The 25,579-nt window shown below is 39.2% G+C and overlaps 4 protein-coding genes across 4 annotated transcripts; 3 read left to right on the forward strand and 1 right to left on the reverse strand.

Annotated features, from left to right (window-relative positions):
* The first annotated feature begins 8,546 nt into the window (after window positions 1-8,546).
* On the forward strand, window positions 8,547-17,231 carry LOC133843593 (basic-leucine zipper transcription factor A). The gene is made up of 2 exons (XM_062277215.1): window positions 8,547-8,907; window positions 15,492-17,231. Exon 2 carries the CDS (start codon window positions 15,595-15,597, stop codon window positions 17,215-17,217), a length of 1,623 nt encoding a protein of 540 aa, XP_062133199.1. The 5' UTR covers window positions 8,547-8,907; window positions 15,492-15,594; the 3' UTR covers window positions 17,218-17,231.
* A 1,787-nt stretch (window positions 17,232-19,018) lies between these two features.
* On the forward strand, window positions 19,019-20,967 carry LOC133841139 (vesicle transport through interaction with t-SNAREs homolog 1A). The gene is made up of 3 exons (XM_062273441.1): window positions 19,019-19,198; window positions 19,255-19,644; window positions 20,312-20,967. The coding sequence occupies exons 1-3, from the start codon at window positions 19,108-19,110 to the stop codon at window positions 20,527-20,529; spliced, it is 699 nt and encodes a 232-aa protein (XP_062129425.1). The 5' UTR covers window positions 19,019-19,107; the 3' UTR covers window positions 20,530-20,967.
* LOC133841141 (ras-related protein Rab-11A) lies at window positions 20,847-21,806 on the reverse strand. Its single transcript, XM_062273446.1, has 2 exons — window positions 21,525-21,806; window positions 20,847-21,472 (listed from the first exon to the last, which is right to left on the reverse strand). Exons 1-2 carry the CDS (start codon window positions 21,702-21,704, stop codon window positions 21,017-21,019), a joined length of 636 nt encoding a protein of 211 aa, XP_062129430.1. The 5' UTR covers window positions 21,705-21,806; the 3' UTR covers window positions 20,847-21,016.
* Window positions 21,807-21,941: 135 nt separating this feature from the next.
* LOC133841132 (retinoid-inducible serine carboxypeptidase) lies at window positions 21,942-23,958 on the forward strand. Its single transcript, XM_062273434.1, has 4 exons — window positions 21,942-22,060; window positions 22,122-22,907; window positions 23,369-23,554; window positions 23,618-23,958. Exons 1-4 carry the CDS (start codon window positions 22,000-22,002, stop codon window positions 23,911-23,913), a joined length of 1,329 nt encoding a protein of 442 aa, XP_062129418.1. The 5' UTR covers window positions 21,942-21,999; the 3' UTR covers window positions 23,914-23,958.
* The last annotated feature ends 1,621 nt before the right edge of the window (window positions 23,959-25,579 follow it).

Below are 25,579 nucleotides of genomic sequence, written 5' to 3' on the forward strand. Positions count from 1 at the left end.
CATATATCCACATAAAACGGAAGCCTCAACACATTTCAGAGTTCTGAAATAAAAAACCCCGAGTGCCAAAAAAATGAAAAGGACTTGAAGGACTTGAAGTACAGACAAGTATTTATGTAACTCGAGCTACCTGAGTGAGCATATATATATATAGCAGCCACTGTATGTGTGTGTTTCCGAGTGGAAGCCCAACTTTTAATGTGAAGCTATAGCAACGGACAAACAGCTAAATGATCAACTCGTATAGAACGAGTAATCTACATACCAATCTTTTGTAATTTTTTTGGGGCAAGTGATCTCACAGAACAATATCATATTATATTTACTTAGGAGAACGCAATATTCATTATACATAAAGTACGTTATTTACGGACAAAAATTATGGTTACTATCATGTGAATCAACAGCAACTAGCGTATTTATATAGAAACAACTATGAAAGCTTCAGTCGAGTGTGCTCGACTGTGAGATACTCGCTACCCATTTTGAATAGAAGCAAAAATATTAAAATATATCAAATTAATATACCAAAAAAATACCATAGTATACCAAAAGTTGTATTTGGTATATTGATATAGTACTTCAATGTGATACTATAGTCTTTGGAATGTTTCAGTATTTTTTATACCGTATACTATAGAGTACAAAATATACAAATTTTCTTAAAATATATCAAATTAATATACCAAAAATACCATAATATACCAAAAACTGTGTTTGATATATTGATATAGTACTTCAATGTACTGTCGACAGCCAAAGCTACTATAACCCACAGTAAGTAGAAGTTTATTCTCATACAAAAGAAATTCATAAATAAATTCTACATTTTTGATCTGATCGCAACCATATTTTAAAAAATTATAAAGAATCATAAGTCTTTACTGTTATTATTGTATCTATCTTCGCGACTCTAGCTTAAAATTTGCTTCTGTTTTTCTATTTTAGACGACTTGCGGGAATGCATCTAATATAATACTAAAATAGTAATTATTGAAATATAAAATTGTTGTAATATACCGAAAATATATTATATTTGGTATGTTAATATGTTTTATATTAAAATTTTAATTTAAAAATATATAAATCCAATAAAGAATGATCATAAATATTTAGTATTTCTATTTTATTTTATATTAATAACATTTATTTAATAATTTCAAAGATATAATTCTTTTTGGGGGAGCAAGTGATCGTAAAGAACTATGACATAATAAAAATGCCAATTGTTAATTAATCACTCAAAAAAAAAATTGTGAACTCGTTTCGAGCGATTTCAAGTTCTTATCTGATTTACTTGTTCAATAGATACTTGTCTAAAGTATTTATTCTCTATATTTAGTTCAGTTCAATTGTGTGTGTGTGTGTATTCGACTGTCTATAGCAAATTGATTCTTTCAAAGGCCATCCATCCATAAACATAAATCTCGTCACGCTGCGAACCGACCGACCCCTGGCCCCGAAAAAGAAAAATCAAATACTACGAATAATATCAGCATGCCATAATCGATGCCATTGTATACCAAAAATGAATGGATTGCTCTCGCATAGAGCCAAAAACAGTAAAACCCGATTGCGACTACGACTACGACTGTGAATCAGAGAATCCGAAAAACGAACCTGAACCCGAACCCGACCCGAAACTCAAATCGATTTCCCCCGCAACCAAAGACAGTGCGATGGCATTGAGGTTATCGTGGGCAAAGACGACTATACGAACTACTTGAAGCGTATGGTAGATATAGATGCGATTGACGATGCTCTCAGATACATACAGCACAGTTTCTGGCCTGTCTCTGTCTCTGCTTCCAGCTGAAACGAGTCTGAGACTGTCTCAGAGAATCTCTCTATACCTTCGACACCGACACCGACATCGACAGCTGCCTCACTCAAGTATTTGGGTTGTCGGGCCCAGCATAAGCCTCTTGGGCTTTGAGTAAAGCAACTACAGCAGCAGCAACAACAACAACAGCAACAAGCAATTCCTCAGTGTGCTGTGAACACGACTTGGCATTGCTTCAATTCCATAGGCAACCCAGACGATGATGGCCACTTGAGCAGCCAGTTCGTCAGCCAGTTTGCCAGCTCTTAACTGGCTTAGACGCTCTAGGGAGGCGAAGGGTCGCTCCTCTCCTACCTACATAACATGCAACTATACTATATATATATATATATATGTTATATTTGATACCTTCCCTCAACCAACCTCGTCTCCTGTGGCATCATAATGATGATGCTTTCAGCATCAGCATCGGCATCAGCTTCACCATCAGCATTCAACTTTCAGTCATGCGCTGGTCTCTTCATCGATGACGAGCAAAGCGAACCCGCACATTCGGATTCAGATTCAGATTCGGATTCGTTCGGTTTGTGTGCTCTGTGTGTTTTCTGCTGGCACAGCTTTCGATAGATGCTAATCTATCTTTATTGTACAGAAAGATGTCGAGAGGATGTGCATGCGAACTGGGTTTGGGATTGGGATTGGGTTTTGGGTTTGGCTATGGAACCGTTTTGCAGAACGTGCAGGAGAATGTGGCTGGCCGCAAAAGACGGTAAGTATCACCGTCGTCGTCGTCAACGTTGTCGTTGTTCTTAAGGGGCGGGAGAGATGAAAGCACTGCTATAAATATAAATGGTCTTTGGGCATTCGTATGTATTGGATTTCATTTGATTTCGATTTGGGTTTGAGTCTAGGAAAAGCCCACATACAAGTACATGAATATACTAAATACGTTATATATATAGAACACATACACACCTTGCGAAGGTATTATTACGTGCATATGTTATGCATGCATGTTTTGATTTCATTTTTAGCCCAAGGTACAGTTGTGTTGCAATTGAATTAGTTAACGATTTTTGTGCAGGCAGCATAGAATTATATAATTTTATTAGCCGTATTATTCATCAATTCGAGTGCTCATTTCCCTAGTTTATTTTCCGTTATTCCCCCTAAAAACCTCAATTCTGTACAAATTTCCCATTCAGTGAATTATTATAGATAATAAGCTACATTGTATTGTCATTTAATCAGCACCTATAATGACCTCATGACCACAAGACTTTCATTCGAATCAACTCATTTAGTATTGTTTTGATCACTTACAACTGACATCACTGACACTAAGAGAACCCCAAAGATTGTACTGCTGCTATATAAGAGATCATGTTACACTGTAAAAAACTTGTTTTTATAATAATAAATGGACTCAATTTTATAGCAAATTGTCGTTGTTTTATATTTAGTTGGGATATATGTATTTAAAGTTTTCCACTTTGCGCCTTTCAAAAGCTGCAAACCCTAAAAAATAATAATATAAATAAATTGAACTTAGAAATGTTCATATATAAATAGTTTCTATTTTAATATTTTCTACCCCAAAGGATAGAAGGGTATAATGAATTTGTGAGGAAATGTGTGTAACGGGCAAAAGGTAGCATCTCCAAAAAAGCATATATATATTCTTGATTAGCGTCTACAGCTGAGACGATCTAGTCATGTCCGTCTGTCTGTCTGTCCATCCCTATGAACACCTGGATCTCAGAGACTATAATTTTTTTCGACAGAACTTGTTATGTTCGCACGCAGATCAAATTTGTTTCAAATTTTTGCCATGCCCACTTCCGCTCCTGCAAATCGTCAAAAATAGAATAAGAGGCATAGTTTTTAAGCTAGAGTTTTGAGCTTTGGTACATACAATTTTATTGTTTCCTGAAAATTTTGTTGATATCAGATAAAAAATGTACAATTTATTTAAGATATTCTTACTGCGAGCCTTACTACTTTAGCTATATACTCTATGGTATATTTTGAATGTAGTACTATATAAATATATATATTATATATTTTGGTATTTTCGTGGTATATTTATTTGGTACGATCAAAGCATACTATCAAACTGTTCTGCGTTTATTCAAAATGAGTGGGGGGTATCTCACAGTCGAGCACGCTCGAATCTAGCTTTCTGACTTGTTAATTTAATAAAAACAAGTAAGAAAGCTACAGTGAAGTGTACTCGACTGCGAGATACCCGCTACCCTGATCGCAACCAAATTTTCAGGAATCATAACTATAGTTATTAATGTATATACCAAAATTCGCAACTCTAGCTTTAAAATTACGTTTGTTATTCGATTTACTTAATTTGAGGTGGCGGAAGTGGGCGTGGCAAAAATTCGAAACAAACTTGATCTGCGTGCAAACATAACAAATGCTGTCGAAAAAAAAATTATAGCTCTATCTCTTATAGTCTCTGAGATTCAGTGTTTCATACGGACAGACGGACAGACAGACAGATGGACATGGCTAGATTGTCTCGGCGTTGATGCTGATCAAGTATAAGTATATACTTTATAGGGTTGGAGATGCCTCCTTCTACCTTTTACATACATTTCCTGCCGGCACAAAGTTATAATACCCTTCTACCCTATGGGTAGCGGGTATAAATATGCAAACTATTATAAATAAATATATTTAATTAAAAAAACCAAGGACATTGGCTATTTTAATGATTTTATTCCATTTTATTTTCGTCCCCATTCAATGTATTATTCTGAAATGTCTTAAGATTGTAGCTATTTTAAATCTATGTACGTAGTATAGAAAATTTGATATGAATGGATGTATCCTCGAAGTTTCGATATTGAACTTCAAAATCGTAACAGGACAGTAATGTCGTTATACTAAATAAACTAATTGCTTATATAAACCATTTCTGAAAATAGCGACAATATTTTTAAGGTTAAGTTTCCACTTAATACGACGCAAATTACAGATACTACAAATACAATCTTATATATATAAAGATTCCAAGCAATTGCCGAGTCCAAGTTAATCTCTAAATTCATCTCTATTATTATTCACAATACAAATTGCTTTGTCATGAGGGTTGATCAGCATTCGCTGAGTATTATGGAAGAAAAGTTTAAAGTGTACATAATCAACGAATCGATAGGATCGACAGCAATTACAAAAGACTTCAACCGAAATCCCATAATTGCTACGTCATAAGGTGATCAACCCTTATTCCAGGAATATGATTGAAGAGTGTTCGGTAGTCAGCATTAGCACCAAATGAAGGATCAACAGCAATTACGAAAAGACTACAACTCAAAGTCTATAATCTGTCGATCGGGTTTTCCAACGATCTGCTGTCGCTTATACAGAATTCGTGTCTGCAGTTCCAGTTTCAGTTTCCAGTTCCAGCTTTCCAACATAGTCTGAACTGTGTGAGTATTTTGGAATTGAAACTGCGCACACGACCCGACAAGATGGGCAACAAAATCGAATGGCAAAAGACAGCCCAGAATACTGAATACAGAATACAGTTTAGCTAGCAACAGCTAGCTACGGAGCACGAGAGAGAGATATAAAGCCCAGATATGGAAATGGCAATAAACTCGTAGCAGCATTGAACATACATAGGAGACGAGGGAATTGGGATTACGAACCCGACGCCGACAGCGACGCCGACGGCGACGCCAACAGCGCAGTTAGCTGTGCAGTCAACGAGGGCATCGCCACCATCGTCGTCGTCGTCATCGACCATAGATGAGGATGAGAATGAGGTTGAGTTAGAGGTTGAGGCGCAAAAAGCAAAAAGCGGAGCACAAAGGAAATTACGAGGAAAAATTCAGGTCCCTATGGTGCTTTTGGGTGCGACAGTCAGCGCATAGAAATATCAACACACACCTAGATATAGAAATATATATATATATATTCTATACAAACATACAGATAGAGAAAAGTGTGCGTGTGTGTGTGTGTGTGCTGCAGGCATAACATATAGATTATAGGGACGCACAAAAGCGAGAGCAAAGATGCCGAGAGAGATACGAGAGTCGAGATACCTTCAACTTCAACCGTAGTGGAGGGACTCTATGGGACCGGGGCAAGGAATCCGGAACATAATCACAAAAAACAGGAAAAACAGGAAAAAAGAAAAGGTAATGGAAAAATACTATCGTCTCTGAGTTTGCCGTTGGCTCCTCGCTCGCTGTCAGGGATATGGCATCATGAAAAGGGACAACGTCGAGGACATTCACAACTTTTAGTTGATGCAAAGTGCGAGGCGGCGGCGGGTGGTTGAGGGGGGGTGGAGATGCGGGATTTGTTCAACAGGGTTTTCTGTTCAATATAATACATGACCATAATAAATTCTATGGCTAAATCCCCGCTCTGTAGAAAAAGGTCATAATAGATGAGCTTTTATCAAGGAGTCTCACTTGTCAGTGTGTGTGTGTGTGTGTGTGTGTGTGTGTGTGTGTAAGTGTACAATCATTTATAAATGTATGTGTGTGTGTGAGTGCGATTGTGTTTCATGCTCTCGTCGTAATCATTCGGTTTTTCGTGTAAAACGCAAAGGGAAAGGTCATTTTCTTCGCTCGTTTGCCTCAGCTCGTTTTCCAAAGGTTGCCAAAGGGCTTAAAGCTTCCCCCCTTCCTCCACCCACACACATCTCCCTCGAAAAAACCGGACAACCGAAAAGCATTTGAAAACTTTTGCTGGTCAGTCGATAGCACAGCACACAAAATATAATATAATGTATATTAATGTCGAGTCATCGTCATCGTCATCTTGAAGCGGAGGAAACTGAAAACACCTCACCACCCACACAGCTCTGGGATGCTGTGTGCGTGTGTGGTTTTTCCTACCTTTGCTATAATGCGTGTTGTTGTATTATTCGAGTATATATACAATTCATATCGCAACCAACTTTTTGCAACCACCAAAACCAATAGCATAACATAAAGCATACACAAAACAAACCAACAAACCCATCCATCCAATTCCAATTCCAATTTCAAACCCAATCTCAATTTCATCGAATTCGAATCCAAAAAACCCGAAACGAACCGAACCGAATTCAACCGAAGCGAAACCCGAACAGCAGCCCCAAAAAATGGGTGAGCGTTACCCATTTCTATGATGTTGTTTTGCTACAGCTACAGCTCAGCTTCAGCTGAGAGCTCTTGAGAGTCTCGCATTAAAACTAATCCATCAAATTGCTTCGAGGCGACCCACAACTACAACTATAATGGGTTTAACTACAACACGTTTATAGTTTACTTTGTGCTCTGCTGGCTGCTGTTGGCGTTCTTGTTATTCGTGCGAACGAAACCCAAACCCAAACCCAAACTCAAACTCAAACCCAAAAGCCGAACTGCTGGCAACTCAAACCCAGCAATACTTCAACTTACAGATATACACACATCGCAATGCTATCAACTTCCCAGCATCTTTTAGATAGCTCCAAGTATATAGCTAGCTGTATATGTGTGTATGTGTGTGTTTGCGTGTGTTTGTGTATTAAGAAAAGATGTTGGCGTAGAATGGATTGAAATTGTGTTGTGTGCTCTGTTTATACACATATCTTGAAGTATTCCGCATTGGCATTTCGCTCAACGGATATGTACAAAATATAATAATGACCTGGGAACTGAGCAAAAGATAATAACGTGGGCCGAAAAATGAACAAAAAAACTCGTTTTGCTTGCCATATATAATGTTGGTTGTAGTTGCTCTGATATTTGTACAATATGAGAGACGGTGCTAATTATCTGAGATCTTAGATCGTAAGGTATTACGCAAAACCGTCAGCTGGCAATCGAATTCTATAGCCTAAGGTGCAGATCGTTTTTCATTTTCATCTAGTTCAACGGCGAGTCGAGTTACCTGAGTCGAGTCGAGAAAGGTAAGGATGAGTTTTCAACGGCCCAGTGCAAAATCAATAAGGGTTCAATCCACACATATGACGCATGGCGATAAAAAAGTGTAAATAATACCCTAAAATGGTATGAGAGTGTGTGTGTCGGTGTACATAAAGGCTATAAAGCCGTATATAAAATATATTTACGATATATAAGCAGTATTATCACACACACTCACACACAGATTTATACGCTCACACACAGGCATGTAGCATTAAAATAGAGAAAAGTACTTTTTGTCTGGCGGGCGTTACGTCTCCCTAGTCCTCAAATCAGAGCAACACACGCTACTACGCTATACTAGATATATATTATATATATACTATATATACACGAACCCGAAGCAGAGAATGAAAGGCAGTAGCGCTGCCTGGAATTTGGTTTGGGGGCCACAACAGCTGAAGGGCCCCCAAAACACGACGACGACGATGACGATGTCGATGTGAAAAACACCCCAAACATCGGCTGAACTTCGGGTTTTTTGCTCGTGCCTCGTGAAGCTGACTGACTGACTGTCGAAGTGACTGCCTGACTGCCTGACAGTCTGTTCAGTTCCGTTCAGTTCAGTTCAGTTGAGTTCGGTTCGGTTTTTTGTGCGCTTTGTTATTGTCTCAGTAGCGTATTTACTTTACACGTCTGACGCTGGCGACGACGCTCGCTGCGACGTTGACGTTGACGTCGACGTCAAGAGGTATTCTGCCCGTCCTTGCCGCATGCCTTGCCTGCCTGCTTGCCACACATCCATCCGCATTCACATTCACATTCACATTCGCCTTGGCTTGTCTCTTGTGCTGCTTGCTCGGTTGGTTTTAGGTTTTGGTTTGGTTTGGCTTGGCTTGTTTGGGATTAAATATTTCCTATAGATGGGAAAAACGAGTCGGTCGGGTCGGTTGGTTGGTCGCGTCGGTCGCTCGATGCTTGCTTGGCTCTACGTTGTCGCTGTTGTCGCTAGTTTCGTATATTTCACTTTGTGCTGAACGTTCGTTCGAAGCGGTTCTCGCAGCGCAGACTTCTCTTTTTTTCCATATCTCTAATCGCATTCGATTCGTGCATTTTGGTGAACAGCAAACATTTCGATACGTTTCGATTTGATTTCAATCAAGACAACTTATATAGACATTTAAATATAATACCAACAACAACAACAAAGAGTGCTGGATACGGCTTACACTCTGCCAAAACTAAAAATAAAACAAAGTGAGTACCACGCTGCGTATGTGTGATGTAAATAAAACGGGGTCTTGAGACGTTTGTTATTGTTGTTTGTTTTGCTTGCAATTAAAAAAGCGCCGCTTCGTTGTCGCCTTCGCAGCTTCGGCTTCGGCTTCATTATTTGCATGCGCCACACGCGGTGGCAAGCAGCAAGTGTTTGTTTGTTTGTTTGTTTGTTGGTTTCTTGGTGTCTCTCTTCGGTCTGTCCGCTATTTAAAAAAATGTTTGCAGGCACCGCGTGCTTTTGTTTTTGTTTTGAATGTGCCAGACAGCACGTCGACTGCGACTGAGGCAGTGAAGTCGACGTCGACGTCGACTGCCTTTTTGTTTTGGCTGCGGCCTTTGTGTATTGTTTTTATTTTGCTTTTTCTGGTCCCCCCATTTTCTGTGACTGTGTTACTGTGTTTTTGGGCTGAATGCCTGACTGCCTGACTGGCTGTGACAACAGGACATTGACATTGTCCCGAGTGCAAAACTGTTTTCCAATATACTACACAATCGAAGGACAACTAAACAAGTGGCAAGAGTGTCAAGTGAATCCTTGGGGAATTCAAATTGTTGGGATGAACAACAAAGATGCATTATTCAGCAGAATTACAGATTGATAAATGACTATAACACTCTACAGCATTGATTGACTAGGGTGGTTTGATAACTTCATTGAATCTGGCACTCATTTAAGTAAGCAATCCCTAGAGAGCTTAAGTTGTGGAGTTCTGAGTTCTGGATAAACATTTCTGCTAAAAATTATTAGAACTTTAATTTGAATTATTTTACCGAAAAACATTTATTAATAAATATACAAACTCATTCATTTTGAATGCTTAAACTTGTTTGCAAAATTTTCCTAGCTTTTATGCCAAAATGTCAAGCTCATTCATTAATAATTTAGCCATTTTTTATAGCTTTTTGATATACAATACAATCGTATAAATAAAATGGTAGACAAAGTTGCTGTTAGAGCAGAAAGAACAATATATTGAATACTAAATAACGTACATTAAAAAAGTGTTAGTTTTTTAGACCCTTTCTTAAAAAAAAGTAAAAAATAGTTTTATAAGTTTATCGAAATCAAAATGTACTTCGCAGGAACCATAATTTAGCTAGTTTTTAGCTCTTTGATATACAATATAATCGCAGAATCTATTAATATATAAAATATTAGTATAAGCTTTTTTAGACCCTTTCTTCAAATGTAAAAAAGGGTCTATTAAATGTGTAGAAATTAAAAAGTACTTAACAGGAAACATCTCAGACTACTTAAAGTGTATTTATTCTGAATTACCAACATTATTCATAGAACAACACCATGAAAAGAGTTTATTTTAAATATTTGATATCTAGTCACAAATCGAAAATATGCGCCAAGTTCTAAAAATGGCAAAGAACAGTCAAATATTCAGAGACACAGAATTTTAATTTCATTGGTATGCAAATTAATATTCCATTTTTAAAATATACAATAAACAATTCAAGACTTAAAACCAAAGGGTCTATTACAGTCAAGAAGACTGCAGCTCGCTTGTTAATACTTAAAAATTTTAAAGAAAATAAAAAAAAACCTTTAAAGACATCTATTTGATCATCCCTTAGTTAAATAATAATATGAACATCAAAGAAAAAGGTAAATTTTAAATTTATGGATAACTAAACGCATCTAAAGCAACCCCCAAAAGAATGTCTAAGAACCAATCAATTATGTCTGTTCATCATAAATCATACAGAAATATATCTTAAGCCACCCTCGTCTCCATAGACACAAAGATAAATAGCTGTCGTCAATCCACCACCGCAAATTGCAGAAAAGACTAACGTTTGATTAGTGTATTAAGAAAATAAAAATGCCAAGAAAATCCTATTTACTGCACGATTCACCCTCGTTTAATAATAGAAAATTCAACAAAAATCCAACTGGATGTCCAAACAAACCTAAAAAAATGGACGGCAAAGGTCAAAACGAATACACGATTAACGGATGCGACATAAATAACTTGAGCTATAGAGGAAAATCAATCTTAAAAGATAATAAAGACTGCTTGAGAATCGCGAAAGATGCCAGAAGAGTGGAAGAGGCACACAGCAGATAAAATAGAGAGGAAACTGGAACTGGAATTGAAATTGGAACAGAAATTGAATCTGGGGAATGTTAATGCATGTCATACTTGAATTCGAATCGAGACAAAGTTGTACGAATTGTAGGTAAAAAATAAAAAAAAACCAGAAACAAGAACTAGTTAAACAATAGTCATAGACACATGGAAGATATATGTGCCGAGATAGGGAGATATCAAGATACTATACTCGTACACAAATAAAAAGGGGGGAACCTCAACGACAAAGACTGAGGCGCCTAAGACTGTGGTTGGGACTGAGGCTGAGGCTGAGACTGAGACTGGAGGCAAGATGAAGATAACGATGATGATGATGATGATGACGATGCACGAAAATTTCACGAAGTCGCAATCCCAAGGCAACCAAAAGCAGCAGCAGCCGCCAAGTAGGGTGACTCTATATAAATATCTATATATATATATATGGTATATGTTTATTGGAGGGAAGGGCAGACTTCAAGGGAGACGCCTGACGACTGACGACGACTCGAGGCGATTAAGATAAAGTGCCAATCGATATTAGGGAAAGAAAGGCAATGGCAAAAGAAGGCAAAAGCAAAAATAAAGCAGAGCAGAGCAGAGCAGAGCAAGACAGAGCATAGCCAGCGTAAACGCTCAACTGTGAGCTGAACTGAGATGAACTGAACTCAACTGAACTGAGCTGTGCTGAGCTGAGCTGAACTGAACTGAAAGATGTGTATATTCCTCATACTAAAATACAACCCAACAACATTTCCGAGACAGAGACCGAGACGGAGACCGAGACTCGGGAGCCCGAGCTACGATTGCCATCCCAATGTATATAGAGATAGAGCTGAGCGACGACATAAAAGGAAATATAAAACCATTTATAAAGCAAGTCAGTCAGGGGAGATTTGAATTGGAATTGATGGTGTAGTGCACTCGACTACAAGTTTCTCCGTCTGTCTGTCTGTCTGTCCGTCCGTCCCTCTAAATGTGTGTGCGTGTGGATGAACACGAAGCATAGACGAAGTTGAAATGCTTCGTTTCGTTTTATGTCAAGGTGCGCGCTGGGCTGCGAGTATCTTCAAGATGCGTTGTGTGTTGGAAGGGTTTTTTGGGCTATGAAACTTTTGCTGCCAAGCAAGTTTCCGACACACACACACACAAGCACACACACACAGAGAGAAAGACAAAGTTTTATGCCAAAAGTAAAATGAAACAGCTGGGAGGAGAAGCAACCCCTAAGCTCGGCTGACATGCCAAACTGAAAGATAAAACCCAATTCCGTAAATCCATGCCAACACACAGCCAAGAGATAGCAGCTAATGACCTACTGTGTAAAACGGAGCAAGCGGGGGAAGAAGGGATTGGTAACACGACTCGATTCGATTCCAGTTTGTTCGTAAAGTCGCAATCTTGCGACCGATTTTTCAAGAGAAAACGGACATTGCTTTAGGTATTAAGTCATCTTACACCGCGTTTTTATTATTTGATTTTGTTTCTGTATTTTTGCTAAATGAATCCAAAAGACCGGCTGGCGCTCTCTGAGGTGAGTCAGTCAAGTTAGTCAGTCAGGTGGGTTGCTCGATACCATCCATCGGCCAGACTCCGAGCAATGACTCAGCAGAGTATTACCCTCAATCTGGAGGAGGCAAAGGCGGAGGCGGAGGCGGCGAAGGCATGGCCAAGTCGTTCACTTTAGTCAAGTGCTGATGCCGCTGCTGATGCTGCTAGCAACAACCGAAGCAGCATCGGAGCTATCTGTATATAACATATTTGTATCTTTAGCTGTATCGCTCTGTCGCTCTTGCTCTCGCTGTCTCCTATCTCTCTTGCTCTTTTGATTTCTTTATTGTCTGTGTTTGTGTGTGTGTACAGACACAGATATGGGTATGGGAGCTTGGGTGCTCCCATAATGGAGCGTTCGACATCCGACTGGTTCTGGTTTTGGGGGGCTGTGGACTGGGACTGGAAAACGTATCGATTTCTGAAGGCGTACGCATCGTTGGCTCAGCTCGAGCGCTTCGAAATTTATCAACAGTTTTATAAGTATATAATTGTGTGAGTCTTCGCTGTATGTGTGTGTGTGTGTGTGTGTGTGTGTTTGATTCATTTGTAGCTCTGTATCTTATAGCGAGCATATGACGCTCGCTCGCTATAATTCCAACTTTCTGAAGTACCCATCATATAAATGTGTATCTCTTCCGTGCGTGTGTGTGTATGTGTGTGATGGTATTTTTCCAAAGACCGAGGTCAAAGCTATTATAAACACAGATGCAATACATTGAGGTATATAATCTATAATCGAAATACTCGTTCAATATTATGCGTCATTTATTTGGTCGGGGCCCTAAAAAAACGCTGACTCTCGAAATGCTTGCTCATAGATTTCTATATAATTTCATCATTGATTTTTGTCCTGCTGGGGAAGTTTGATCTTAGTCATCTAGATATTGAAAAACAAGATTTTTAATTACACGTGTTTCTCGTGAGTCCCCCGTATAAGTAGAGAACTTGTAATTTATACCTTGTATGGTTTATAATTATTAAAGTTGTTTGTTACTCATAGCTTGACTTATTTGTTACTTTCGAACAGTTTTGCATAGTTTGATTTCGATGTTCATGGAGCACCAAAAGTTTTTGAAACAAACAAGTTTCTTTTTTTTTTTCTTTATATTCAAAACTTTTGCACTTTTTCAAAGGGATTATTGAAATTCTTAAACTTAAAGTTCACTCTAAAGCTCTTAAATAGTTATTTGCAGACACATGCTTGCGTTCTCTCTCACACACACACTCTTAAGCGGCGGCAGCTTTAAAGCATCAATTAGATTTACAAATTACGCCTTTAAAGCAATACTTATTTATGCTCATGCATATTTGATTAAAACCCCCATTTTTTCGCTCAAGTCGCGCATTGCATTTTGATTAAATTTGTGCGTTTGAGAAAAATCTTCAGCCACATTGCAAACACTTGTTGCCAATAGCAAAGGCAGCGGGAAAGTTCAAAGCAATAGACGAAAGACATGGAATATTAAAGATCGTTATCGATAGACGCCATTTTGAATGCACTGTCTAAAGGCTGGCTTGCACTTCAAATTAATTTATGTACACATTGCAATAGGCAATTTTGTTGAATTTTTTAAATGTACACACTGGTCTATATATTACCTACATACTTACATACACGTAGTTATGTACTCATACATGTATATGTGTAAATCACAGGGTGTTTATAGAATGACAAATGGAAAAATGTTGTCCTTTCAATAATAATAATATTAAATCTTAACTTAAAACGTAGGACAATACTGTAAATCGTTCATATATATTATAAATTTAGATTCAAGTGCCGGCAATTTATTAACCTATTTGGTAGTTCTGAGCAAAACACTTGTTGCTATTAGCATGAGAGTTGCCGGACTGCAGAAAATTTTAATGCAACTAAATTTTCAAGTAACGGACAATGAACACATTTTAAAACTTATCTACAATTGACTAGCTTTATAGCTTAACCTTAACGACATTAATCAATTAGAAACTTACCTTTTACTATTGGACTTAGACTTCTTTGCATTCCAAGTAAGGAATACTAATTTATATGAAGCGCCACTTTTTACACACACACACACTAACACACACATGCTTCAAAGAATTGGAGCATCAAGCACTAATTTTTGCTATGTATATTCAATAGCTTAACAAATTTGAACACAAATCACAGCACAAATATAGCACATTTTTGCCAACATAAATAAACTTAAACAAAAACAACAAAAAACATGCTCAGGACGACGCGTTCATTTAAAAATGGAGCATTACATTTTACACACACAAGCTACAAAAAAATGGAGCACCACGCACGAATTTTTGCTATATTCAATAGCTTAGCAATTTTGAGCACAAATCACAGCACAAACACAGCATATATATGCCTATATACATTAACTAAAACAAAAACAACAAAAAAGACGCACGGGACACTTTAATTTTAATTCGAAATTGCAAGTGAAAATTGCAATGCAACCGCCAAAATTGTACTGAGCACTTGTTGCGCTAGCCTGAGTTGCCAGACATTAGGCTGAAAAACGCGGCGGAATTCGAAGGACAACGACAGTGAAAGCAAACATAAAAAGAAGATGACACATACATATATAAAATAACGTTCTCTTTTCCACGTTAATTAAACTTTTCTAATAATTGTTATTAATTTAAACAACAATAAATACGCACAGGGCACTTTTATTTAAATTATGCATTTATCTATGCAATCGCTAGAATGACACTCATCACTTGTTGCATAAAGCGTTGCCAGATGGCCACCTGTTAAACGCAGCGACATTCAAAGCAAAAACAAACAAAAAGAAACAGACAATTTGGCAATTTTCCACCCCAAATGCGCAAATACAAGTATTGGGCTCCTTTTTTTAAATTTAAATTTTAAATTTGTCGAATAACTCTAACTAATAATCCATTTTTTATGTTCTCTACTTGCAGTTGTCTTTATTTTTTTGGTTTATGTTCTAAACGGTTTTGGCGTTCGCTTTGCAACGCCAACAGGACTTGAGCTACAATTCGGGGCGTTAATAATTCAGTTGTGATGCCGACCATACGGCGCTGCTGCATCATTGGATGCCTCTCAAACTCGCGGCAACACCCCAGCATGCAGTTCTTCGCCTTCCCTCGCCCCGACAATCCGTTTCACAAACTCTGGAAGGAGGCGTGCCACGCCTCACTGCGTCGCATCATTCCCTTCAAGAAGCCCGTCGTCTGTGCGTTGCACTTTGATCCCAGTGTGCTGGGAGGTCGCCGTCTACAGTCGAATGCGTTGCCCACGTTGCGTCTGGAAGTGCCCTCGAATCTGGAGGCAGTGGAGCAACAGGCAATGGTGGAGGAGATCGAACGGAGTCGCAAATGTGCGTACATCAATGCCGTCGTCTATGAGTGGCTGGTGCGTGCCAATATCAATCCTCAGCTGCGTGGCAGCATCACGCATGGCATGATCAAGGACAAGGCGGAGAATACACGCCAAGTGATTGGCAGCACATCGTTTATAGCGGACAATCGTTGGCTGAATCGCTTTCGGGAGACGCATCTGCAGGGATTCGCTCAGAAGCTGGCCACCAATCAGCTGAAGCCGATGGGCACATCGCTCTGGATACCGGATATTGTGCAGGACTTGCAACATTTGTTCCCACCAGCCAGCGCAGAGCGTGTGGCGAAGCTGGAGGAGATGCCGGAGCAATACATGAACTATATGCAGCAGTATGGCGAATACGAGGAGGATGACGACAGCATGGACATTAAAGAGCAGAGCTATCAGGAGCAGCAGCAGCAGCAACATTACGCACTGCAGCAGCAACACTTGCAACAGCAGCAACAGCAGCAACAACAACAACAGCATCAAATGAATCCCGCCTGGCCGCCTTTTCCAGGACATGGGCTGCCACATCCACATCCTCATCCGCATCCTCACGCTGGCTTCAGCAGCCTCAACGATTTCTACTTCGAACGTCAGCTGCAGCAGCAGATGCAACAACAGCAGCAACAGTTGCAGGCGCAATTCCCGGTGCCCGGTTCACAACCCCGCGAACCCTTCCAGCCTCAGCTGCCGCCCAATGCGTTGCAACAGCCTGTGAGTCCCTTCCGACCTGTGCAGCTGGCTAAGCGACCCAAGCTAGAATCGCCAGCAGCTGCTGTCGACGATGAAGTGCAGGAAATCAACAATGTGCGAGAGTCGCCGCCGCCGTTGGCCGAATCCACGCAACTGGAGCATCAGCAACAACAACGCACGCCGAGTCCCAAGGAGCAGAATAATAATAGCAATGGAGGAGTGAGTGGACGTGACAGCGCCAGCAGCAAAGAGAATGCTCCCAAGACAACAATCGATTGCACCAGCAGCGGCAAATCAACGCCAGTGCTCTCCATTAAAGCCATTAGTCCGCCCGCAACAGTCACATCGCCAGCATCTGTGCCAGCGTCGCCCAAGAAGATTAGCAGTCAAACAAATGGACACACATCGTCACCGGAACCAGATGCAGGAGGAGCGAATGCATTGGCCCATGTTCTCAAAGAGCTGGACAGTTATACGCAGGCTTTGGAGTACTTGAAGCCACTGGAGGATTTTGTGCTCTTCAAGGAGAACTTCCGTGCCATTGGCTTGCTGTCACAGCTGGAGTTGGTGCTGCGCAAGGGCGACAAGTCCACGCTTATTGAGGGTTAAATTTAAATAATATATCTACAAAACAAAACAAAACACAAATGTGATGAACAGTGTACATATGAAATTAGCCAATTACTGAACTAGTATTATTAATTTGTCTTTCCATTAATTTAAGTAACCCACACAGCATTTCAAAACATTTCGTTTTCAGCTATGAGATCAAAATAAAAATTATAATTTATTTGAAAATAACGTTTTTTTACTTGGGAAGGGAAACAACGGAAATGGGAATTATTCTTTGTTCTCCATAATCCCAGCTCTTGTAGCCTTATTAATTATATGTGTTAAGCAGTTAAGTATTCATTCAAATGGGACTGAATTAATAAAGTTGTTTTACATATTTTAATGGACAACGAAAATAAGTAACGTATTTTCAGTAAAATACCCTGCAGTTCTGAGCGCTAGTTCGTTGCTGGTGAAATAAGCGCTTACCAGGAGCCAGTCACTACTTACAAAGTGGCGTCTAGCCATGCGTTTCTTAATTTCCGTTTTTGTATGAAATGTCCGCAAATAGGGTCAATCGCCACCGCCTCGATTACCACGAACTAGTGAAATAGTGCAACATATTAGGGTCAGTAAAATAAGTGCTTACATTAGACCCCATGGAACGGCCGGTAAAATAAGTGCTTACATGGGACCCCATGGAACGGCCGGTAAAATAAGTGCTTACATGGGACCCCATTGAAGGGTCAGTAAAATAAGTGCTTACATCGGACCCCATTTAGGGGTCGGCCATTATAAATTAAAAAAAAATTTACAATTACAATTACAGTTTTTATTTAATTTTAATTTTTCTTTATTTTAATAAGACGGATACTTTTATTACTTTAAGGCAACTTGAGTTTTAAAATATCGTTTTTTTGAGCTGCAAGGCCTTTCTCAACTGGTCCTCAGTTATTGAATCTGGAAATAAAGGATTAAAAGTCTTAATAGATTAAAGTGGATAATGATTTTTAAATAATTATCTTTTAAAATACTCACCGATCATAACACCAAAGAAATTGTCTTCTTTTTAGGCCGCATTCCCTGTCATTATTTCTATAACGTAGATTTTCTGTCATAATTTCCACTTCCTCTTCTTTAGGCACATTGTCGCTTTCCACTGTAGAACTATGCATTATACTAACTGCTTGATATTCTTTTATTATCTGTTTATTTAATATTTTACACATTAAACATATAATGCATACATAAATTATTTTTTAAGTAACTCACCTAATAATTGATCGCGGATCCGCTTTGCACTTCTCAACTCAAATGCTTGCAATAATTTCATCATATAGGAAACACAGCTGCGTTTGAGTAAAAGAGTAGCACAAAATAAAACAAAGACGCGTAAACAAACAGCGATGTAAAGCATAATCGAAGTTTTCTCTTTAAACTTGTGTATACTTTTTCCACAAAATAACAAAAACAAAAGCGATGCTTGCCGTTATTTTGTACTTATGCTTTAATGCGCATATATTTATTAACTAGGTGGTTCGACGTTCGATTACTATAGGGTTAATCTAGTAAGTACCCAGGTAGTGATCGACGAGGTAAGCACTTATCCAGGGCCAATCGCAAATTCGAGTCGACTAGGTGGTTCGACGTTCGATTACTATAGGGTCACTTTAGTAAGTACCCATGTAGTGATCGGCGAGGTAAGCACTTACCCAGGGCAATCGACACCTCCAGAACTGCAGGGTACAGAATCACAACGGTAACTATTTAATGCATGCGCAGATCTGGCAACGCCATTGCTGCGCTTATTACACAACACTGTTGCTGTGCGCTGTGAATGGCAAATTGCTGACTGTGAAAAGATAAACAAAACAGCTGCAACCAAAAACTAAGCACAAATTACACAAAAGAAATAAAAGTAATTATAGTAAAATATATAAATAAATAATGTCGCTGCTAGAGCAATACGAACAACAGTATGCAGCGCTGATTGCTGAAATAACGGCACACATTGGTCGACTGCAACAACAAAGTGCAAGTGAGTTAACTGAGCAAAAATTTTTGCAAATTTTTTTTGAGCTGAAATCAATCCAGGCGAACGCAATGAGCTGTGTAACAAAATCGATGGCAGCCTATCGGAGGCACAGGAGCTCCTGGAACAGATGGGTCTAGAGGTACGGGAACTAAATCCCGCTCAACGCAGCAGCTTCAATGGCAAACTGCAAGTGGCCCAAGCCGAATTGAAGCGCCTGCAAACAGAATACAAGCAAACCAAGGACAAGGCGCGATCTCAGCAGTCGAATGGCGCATACACTACATTGGATTTGGGTGGCAGTGACTACTATGAGGATGTGTCCATTAGCAACGATCAGCGACAACGGCTGCTCGACAATTCCGAGCGCATTGAGCGCACCGGCAATCGGCTCACTGAAGGATATCGCGTCGCACTGGAAACTGAGGCTTTGGGTGCCCAGGTGCTCAATGGTAAGACTTACGAGTGATTCTTAGACACGCTATTTAAGTGGTAAAGCCAAGGGAAAGCAGCTGTGAAGCTGTAAAGCTCTTTTATTCCATTGTCGAGTTTAGTTTGGTGCATCAGTCCGTCTGTCTGTCCGCTTGTGTTAATGAATCTAAATCTCTCAGACTTGTGATTAGAGTCACGACTTTTAGTGACAATACTTCTACTTAGAGACCCATTTACAACAAAAAGTCAGACTTAAAATATTGAAGTCATATAATAACTAGTTACTTAATATTCCCTAACATCGTTCAGAATGATTTAAGTTTGTAAAAGAAGCTACATAAAGTTTTTTTTACTAATGTTGCTCAATTTTCTGGATACAAAAATTCTCTGTACTGACTGACAGAATCATTAACGCTCTGCTGAATCTAGGCTTTAATTTGGAGGAGATTTAATGCAGTACTCCTCAAAATCCTCAAATTATAATTACTATTTAAAACAAGTATGAAAAGCCTTTACTAAACAGTTTAGTTTTTTTGCTTGCACTGCAATTTTTCTTTAGGTAATCATTTAAAAGTGAAAATGGCCTCAAAAATGGCTAGCGGGTGTTTTCCAGTCGAGTACACTCGCCTGCGGCTTTACTTGTTTCAAGTTTTATTATAATAATTTTATTGCTTCTGTACTTGTCAGATTTGCATCATCAACGCGAGACACTGCAAGGCGCACGCGCTCGTCTGAGGGAAACGAATGCGGAACTGGGACGCGCCTCCCGCACCCTCAACACAATGATGCTGCGCGCACTGCGCGAAAAGGTCGTCCTCTATGGCGTGGGCGTTTGCTTTGTGGTTGCTGTCGGAGTCAGCCTCTACTTAACGTTTGCACCCAGCACATCGGCGGCCACGTCATAGTCTGGATTAGATTAAATTATATAAGTTGTAAATTTACAAATGTCGCGTTGCCCACATTCCTGGATTTAGCAAATTGTTTATTTATTTTTCGTTTTAGCATTTAGTTTTGTCCATTTGCGAGTTGTCTAAACATTATTATGTATGTATGTACTTGTATATTGAAAATGTTTGTAGCATCCTACATATAAAGTAACTACTATACTTAAATTTAAACTATGACTTACGCCCTATTCGATTAATATTATAAATGTTGATGTTAATGAATGTTTATATCAAATCATTGTTCGTTGGCGCATAAATATTAACAATATCAATAATGACGTATTTTGGACGTATTTTAGTTATAAATTCGACAGAAAAATCATATAATACAAAATAATAAATACAACTTAAAGCAAAACAAAAAATATACAAATTTGTGAAAGTACATTGAGTTCAGCTGGGGAAGAAAAACGCCAGTTTAGCCAAACTCAATGTTCCCCAACTGCTAGCAACTGCAGGAACCGGCTTCCTCATGGTGTTCCGCCTCCAGGGCCTTATCAATTTGGAAGCTTTGCTGCTCCAGAGCTTGCAGTTCCATTTTGGAGCGATTTGCGGTGACCAGCTGGCGTGCTATGTCCTGGAACATGTCCTCGATACCCTCGCCACTTCGACACGATGTCTTGTATGTGGCACTGATTAACGAATGACACTGCTCACAAAATGCTTCCATATCCTCGTCACTAACTTCCGGTTCCCTGCCCTCCAGATCGCTCTTATTGCCACAGATAAATATCTTGGCATTCTCGGCGAATGTGACAATGTCCAGCAAGTGCTGCGATAGCGAGTGAAAGGATGCAGCATTGTCCAGGGCAAAGACCAGTATGGCAGCCTCGGCAAATTTATAATACGACGAAGTCACAGATGCCACACGCTCCATGCCGCCAGTGTCCCACAATTGCAACTGCCAAATGTATATATATAAAATTATGTTTCTACTTCTCCATAATACACACCTTCAGTTGCTTGTCGCCCACGTTGTATTCGCGATCAATGTGATCCAATCCCAGCGTGGATTTGCGGTCGGTTTCAGTCACGAAAGTGTTGTTCGTGAAGCGGCGGAACAAGGAGCTCTTGCCCACACCATAGTCACCGCAGAGAATGACTTTTTGCTTGGGTGTTCGCACCGTTGCCATGGCTGTGATTTGTTCTAATAATGTAATTAAATTAATTCGCAACTACGCAGCTGCTGCTGCTCCAGACACAAAGAAATAACACCACAACACTCAATATGCAAAACAGCTGTTTGCCGCGAGGTTGCCACTGCTAAGGTTTCGATAACACGATTAGCGATAACACGGCGCTGTCAAGTGGTCAAGTGCGTGCTATCGATTTTGAACACTATCAACAGCTGATAAGCTTTGCCGTTAAATTAGAGTTGAACATTGCGTCAGCAGCCAAAGCACAATCGACTGTTGGCTTAGACGGAAGATGGCAGCTGCAATTCGTTCGTTGGCCATAATTCTAACGCTATATGCGGCCTTAGCACAAGGCAAGTGAAGAGTGGAAATTGCAGGTTAACAAGTGTAATTTCAAATTATTATCGATAATAGGCAAACCGGGCTATGGACCAGGTGAACAGGATTGGGGCTACATAGATGTGCGTCCAGGTGCTCACATGTTCTACTGGCTGTACTACACCACAGCGAATGTGACCAACTACGTCGAACGTCCGCTTGCCATTTGGCTGCAAGGTGGACCTGGAGCCTCCTCCATCCGCTATGGAAACTTTGATGAGTTTGGTCCCGTTGATTTGTACGGCAACTATCGCAACTGGACTTGGGTCAAGGACATGAATGTGCTGTTCATTGACAATCCCGTGGGCGCTGGCTACAGCTATGTGGATAACAATGCTTATTTGACGGCTACCAATCAGGAAATCGCCTCTGATCTGGTGGAACTAATGAAGGGTTTCTATGCTAAGCATCCGGAATTCGAAACAGTTCCGCTGCACATCTTTAGCGAAAGCTATGGCGGCAAAATGGCACCCGAATTTGCTCTGGAACTCTACTATGCCATACAACGCAAGGAGATCAAGAGCAATTTGACCTCAGTGTCTTTGGGTGATCCCTGGACGTCGCCCATTGACTCAGTGCTGTCGTGGGCACCATTCCTGCTGCAGTTGGGCATAATCGATCACGATGGCCATGATCAGATAATGAAGGCAGCTAATTTTACAGCCGAACTGGTCGAAAACGAACGCTGGGCTCAGGCTACAACTCAATGGGGCAACACCCAATGGGAGGTGCTGAAGGCCAGCAAGGGTGTGGACTTCTACAATGTGCTGAAATTGACCAGGGGAGATGCTTACCAGAGGCGCTCGCTTTACCCAGCTGCAGGTAAGTCTATTTATTATTGATTTATCTATTATAAAATTTAATTAAAATAGTTTGCAATTCACCAAACATAATTATTTAACAGCTTAATGTTATATTTTTAAAAAAAGATACATCTTAGCATATTTTATAATAGTCTGTTTCTTCCATTATATTTTGACTAAATCAAAAAAAAATTTTATTCAAAAACAGTGATTATTTGTGAGGTTTCAAAAGTTATATATATTACAATTTACATATTTTTTGCGTAAAAATAATAATCAGATCTATGAAATCACAAAAACATCAAAATTTTATTTAAAAATTGCATTTTTAAATCACTAAGACTTAATAATTTTATTAAGAAGTTAAAATTTTAGCTTTTTTAACACATTGACAAAACCAGAATTGTTTCCTTTATTCCAAAATTGTGAATATTTTTAATTTATCGTGTCTGATTTAATCATGTTATAAGCATTTCACAGATCGCATGTATCGCACATTGGTGAAGCTGGACTTTGATGAGGATATTGATCAGATTGCCGAGGATCTTTTGCGTGGTCCAGTGGCCGAAACCTTGGGTATTCCCGATCACGTCAAGTGGGATTCGCAGAGCGGAGCTGTCTTTGATATTCATCGCACTGACTTTATGAAGCCCGTGATCCACATTGGTAATTATTCAACGGTATTTTTCTTTATTGCTTTGTGTAATAAACTGAAGAATTTGATTGTAGTTAACGAGCTGCTGGACAAGACACCGTTGCAAGTGGCCGTCTTCTCGGGTGGCTTGGATCTGATCTGTTCCACTCCCGGCACCGTCAACTGGATAGACAAGCTCAACTGGACCAGAAGAAACGAGTACTTGGCTGCACCGCGTACAGGAATCAATGTGGATCGTGTGCTGGAAGGTTATGAGAAGACCGGAGGCAACTTTACCATGTTCTGGATCAATAGATCCGGTCACATGGCTCCAGCTGATAATCCAGCTGGCATGAGCCATGTTTTGCGCAGTCTAACCAACTTTGGTTAAAGCGAGCAGTAATAAAGCCAATAAAATCTGAACAATTACATCGAATTTCTCGTTTTACAACTGAAAGCAAAATGAAGGTCGTCGTGATAAGAAGCAAACGTAACCGCATAAAGTTAATTATCAAGTGTCTTAGTTGAAATTTATGAAAGTGATAAGTAACACATGGGCTGAAAAGTCCCGGGCCTGACAAAGAAAACTTGCTTTTTTTGGATCAAAATTGGCGTTACTCATCAACTTAATCTTTATCAAGAGCATCGCAATCATTCCAAAGCCGCTATAACATTTCAATATAAATTTTTTAGAACGATTTATTTTTTGCCTCAAAATAGGCTTCAATTTCAGTGATAATCTCTTCAATCGTGCGAAATTTTTTATCGGCGAGCATTTTTCCAGGACTGCTGACCTCCAGAAGTCGCTGGGAGCCTAATCTGGCAAATTATTGGATGTGGGAGCAATTCGAAGTTAAATTCAAGTAGTTTTGTCACTGTCATTGAATCATGAACACATTCTTGTTGTTGGTCAAAAGTGAGCAAACGCGGCAGCCATTTTGAAGAGATTTTCTTATAGTCAAATGCTCATGCAATATTAAGCCAACATGTTTTTTTTGATATCTTTACGATGTTAGCTAACTGACTCAAATTTAATTTTCGATCATTCAAAACGATTTTGTGGATTTTTTTGATATTTCCTGGTGTGACCTCCCCATTTGGACGTCCACTGGGTTCTGCATCATCGGTGTCCCTACGACCACTTTTAAAGTCAGCAAACCAACGTTTAATTGTTGTTTCTGATAGAGAGGAGTCCCCATAACACTTTTAAAGCCAAAGCTTTGCTTGAACGGTATTTTTTCCCATCAAGAAGCATTGTAAGATTAGAAGACGAAATTGCATTTGATCCATTGTTGTGAAAATAGAAAAAGTAGTGTCACTTTTGGCTCAATAACTTACAAACTAATGAATAGAATATCATGAAATTTTAGCAGCTGTCTTCTGAAGGATTGTATTAACTGAAAAAAAGGTGACTGCAATAAAACTAGCACAATCTATGTGTAAGGCCCGGGGACTTTTCAGCCCACGTGTTATTAGTGGAAAGTGACAGAAATAAATACTAAACAAACTTATCATCTCAACTCTGTCACGCGTCGAAATCGAAATCGACATCGAAGGATCGTAAATAATTCTGTGGATTAACAGAGAGTTTTTTCATTTTCTAGACACACAGTTTGACAACTGATAGTTGAGGAATATTTCCCATTACGAATTTGCACAATCATTGCCATAAAATAATTTAAGACTGTCTAAGAAAAGACTTCTAAAGCTATGGCGAAACTTAAAATACAATGTCTTAAATACATAATTATACTTTTAATGGCAAGTGGGAGCTTAACACTATCTATAGTACATTTTAACACAAGTTTGTAAATGTAGTTTTAATGTATTCACCTTTTTAGTTTCCGGCATATGCTGTAAAACCATAAAAAGTAAACTGTAATATCCCATAATGATCATGTAGTAAAATAAAGTGAACATAGAAGAGAATAAAAAACAATTTTTTAGACACTTAAATTATGAGGCACAGGTTTGCTAAATACTTAGCTAATACTTCATAAATATGTGTTAGAAATTTAAAACATCAATTATGAAAAATACAAATAATAGTATAAGAA

This window comes from Drosophila sulfurigaster, chromosome 3 (assembly GCF_023558435.1).
Source record: "Drosophila sulfurigaster albostrigata strain 15112-1811.04 chromosome 3, ASM2355843v2, whole genome shotgun sequence".
NCBI lineage: Eukaryota > Metazoa > Arthropoda > Insecta > Diptera > Drosophilidae > Drosophila > Drosophila sulfurigaster.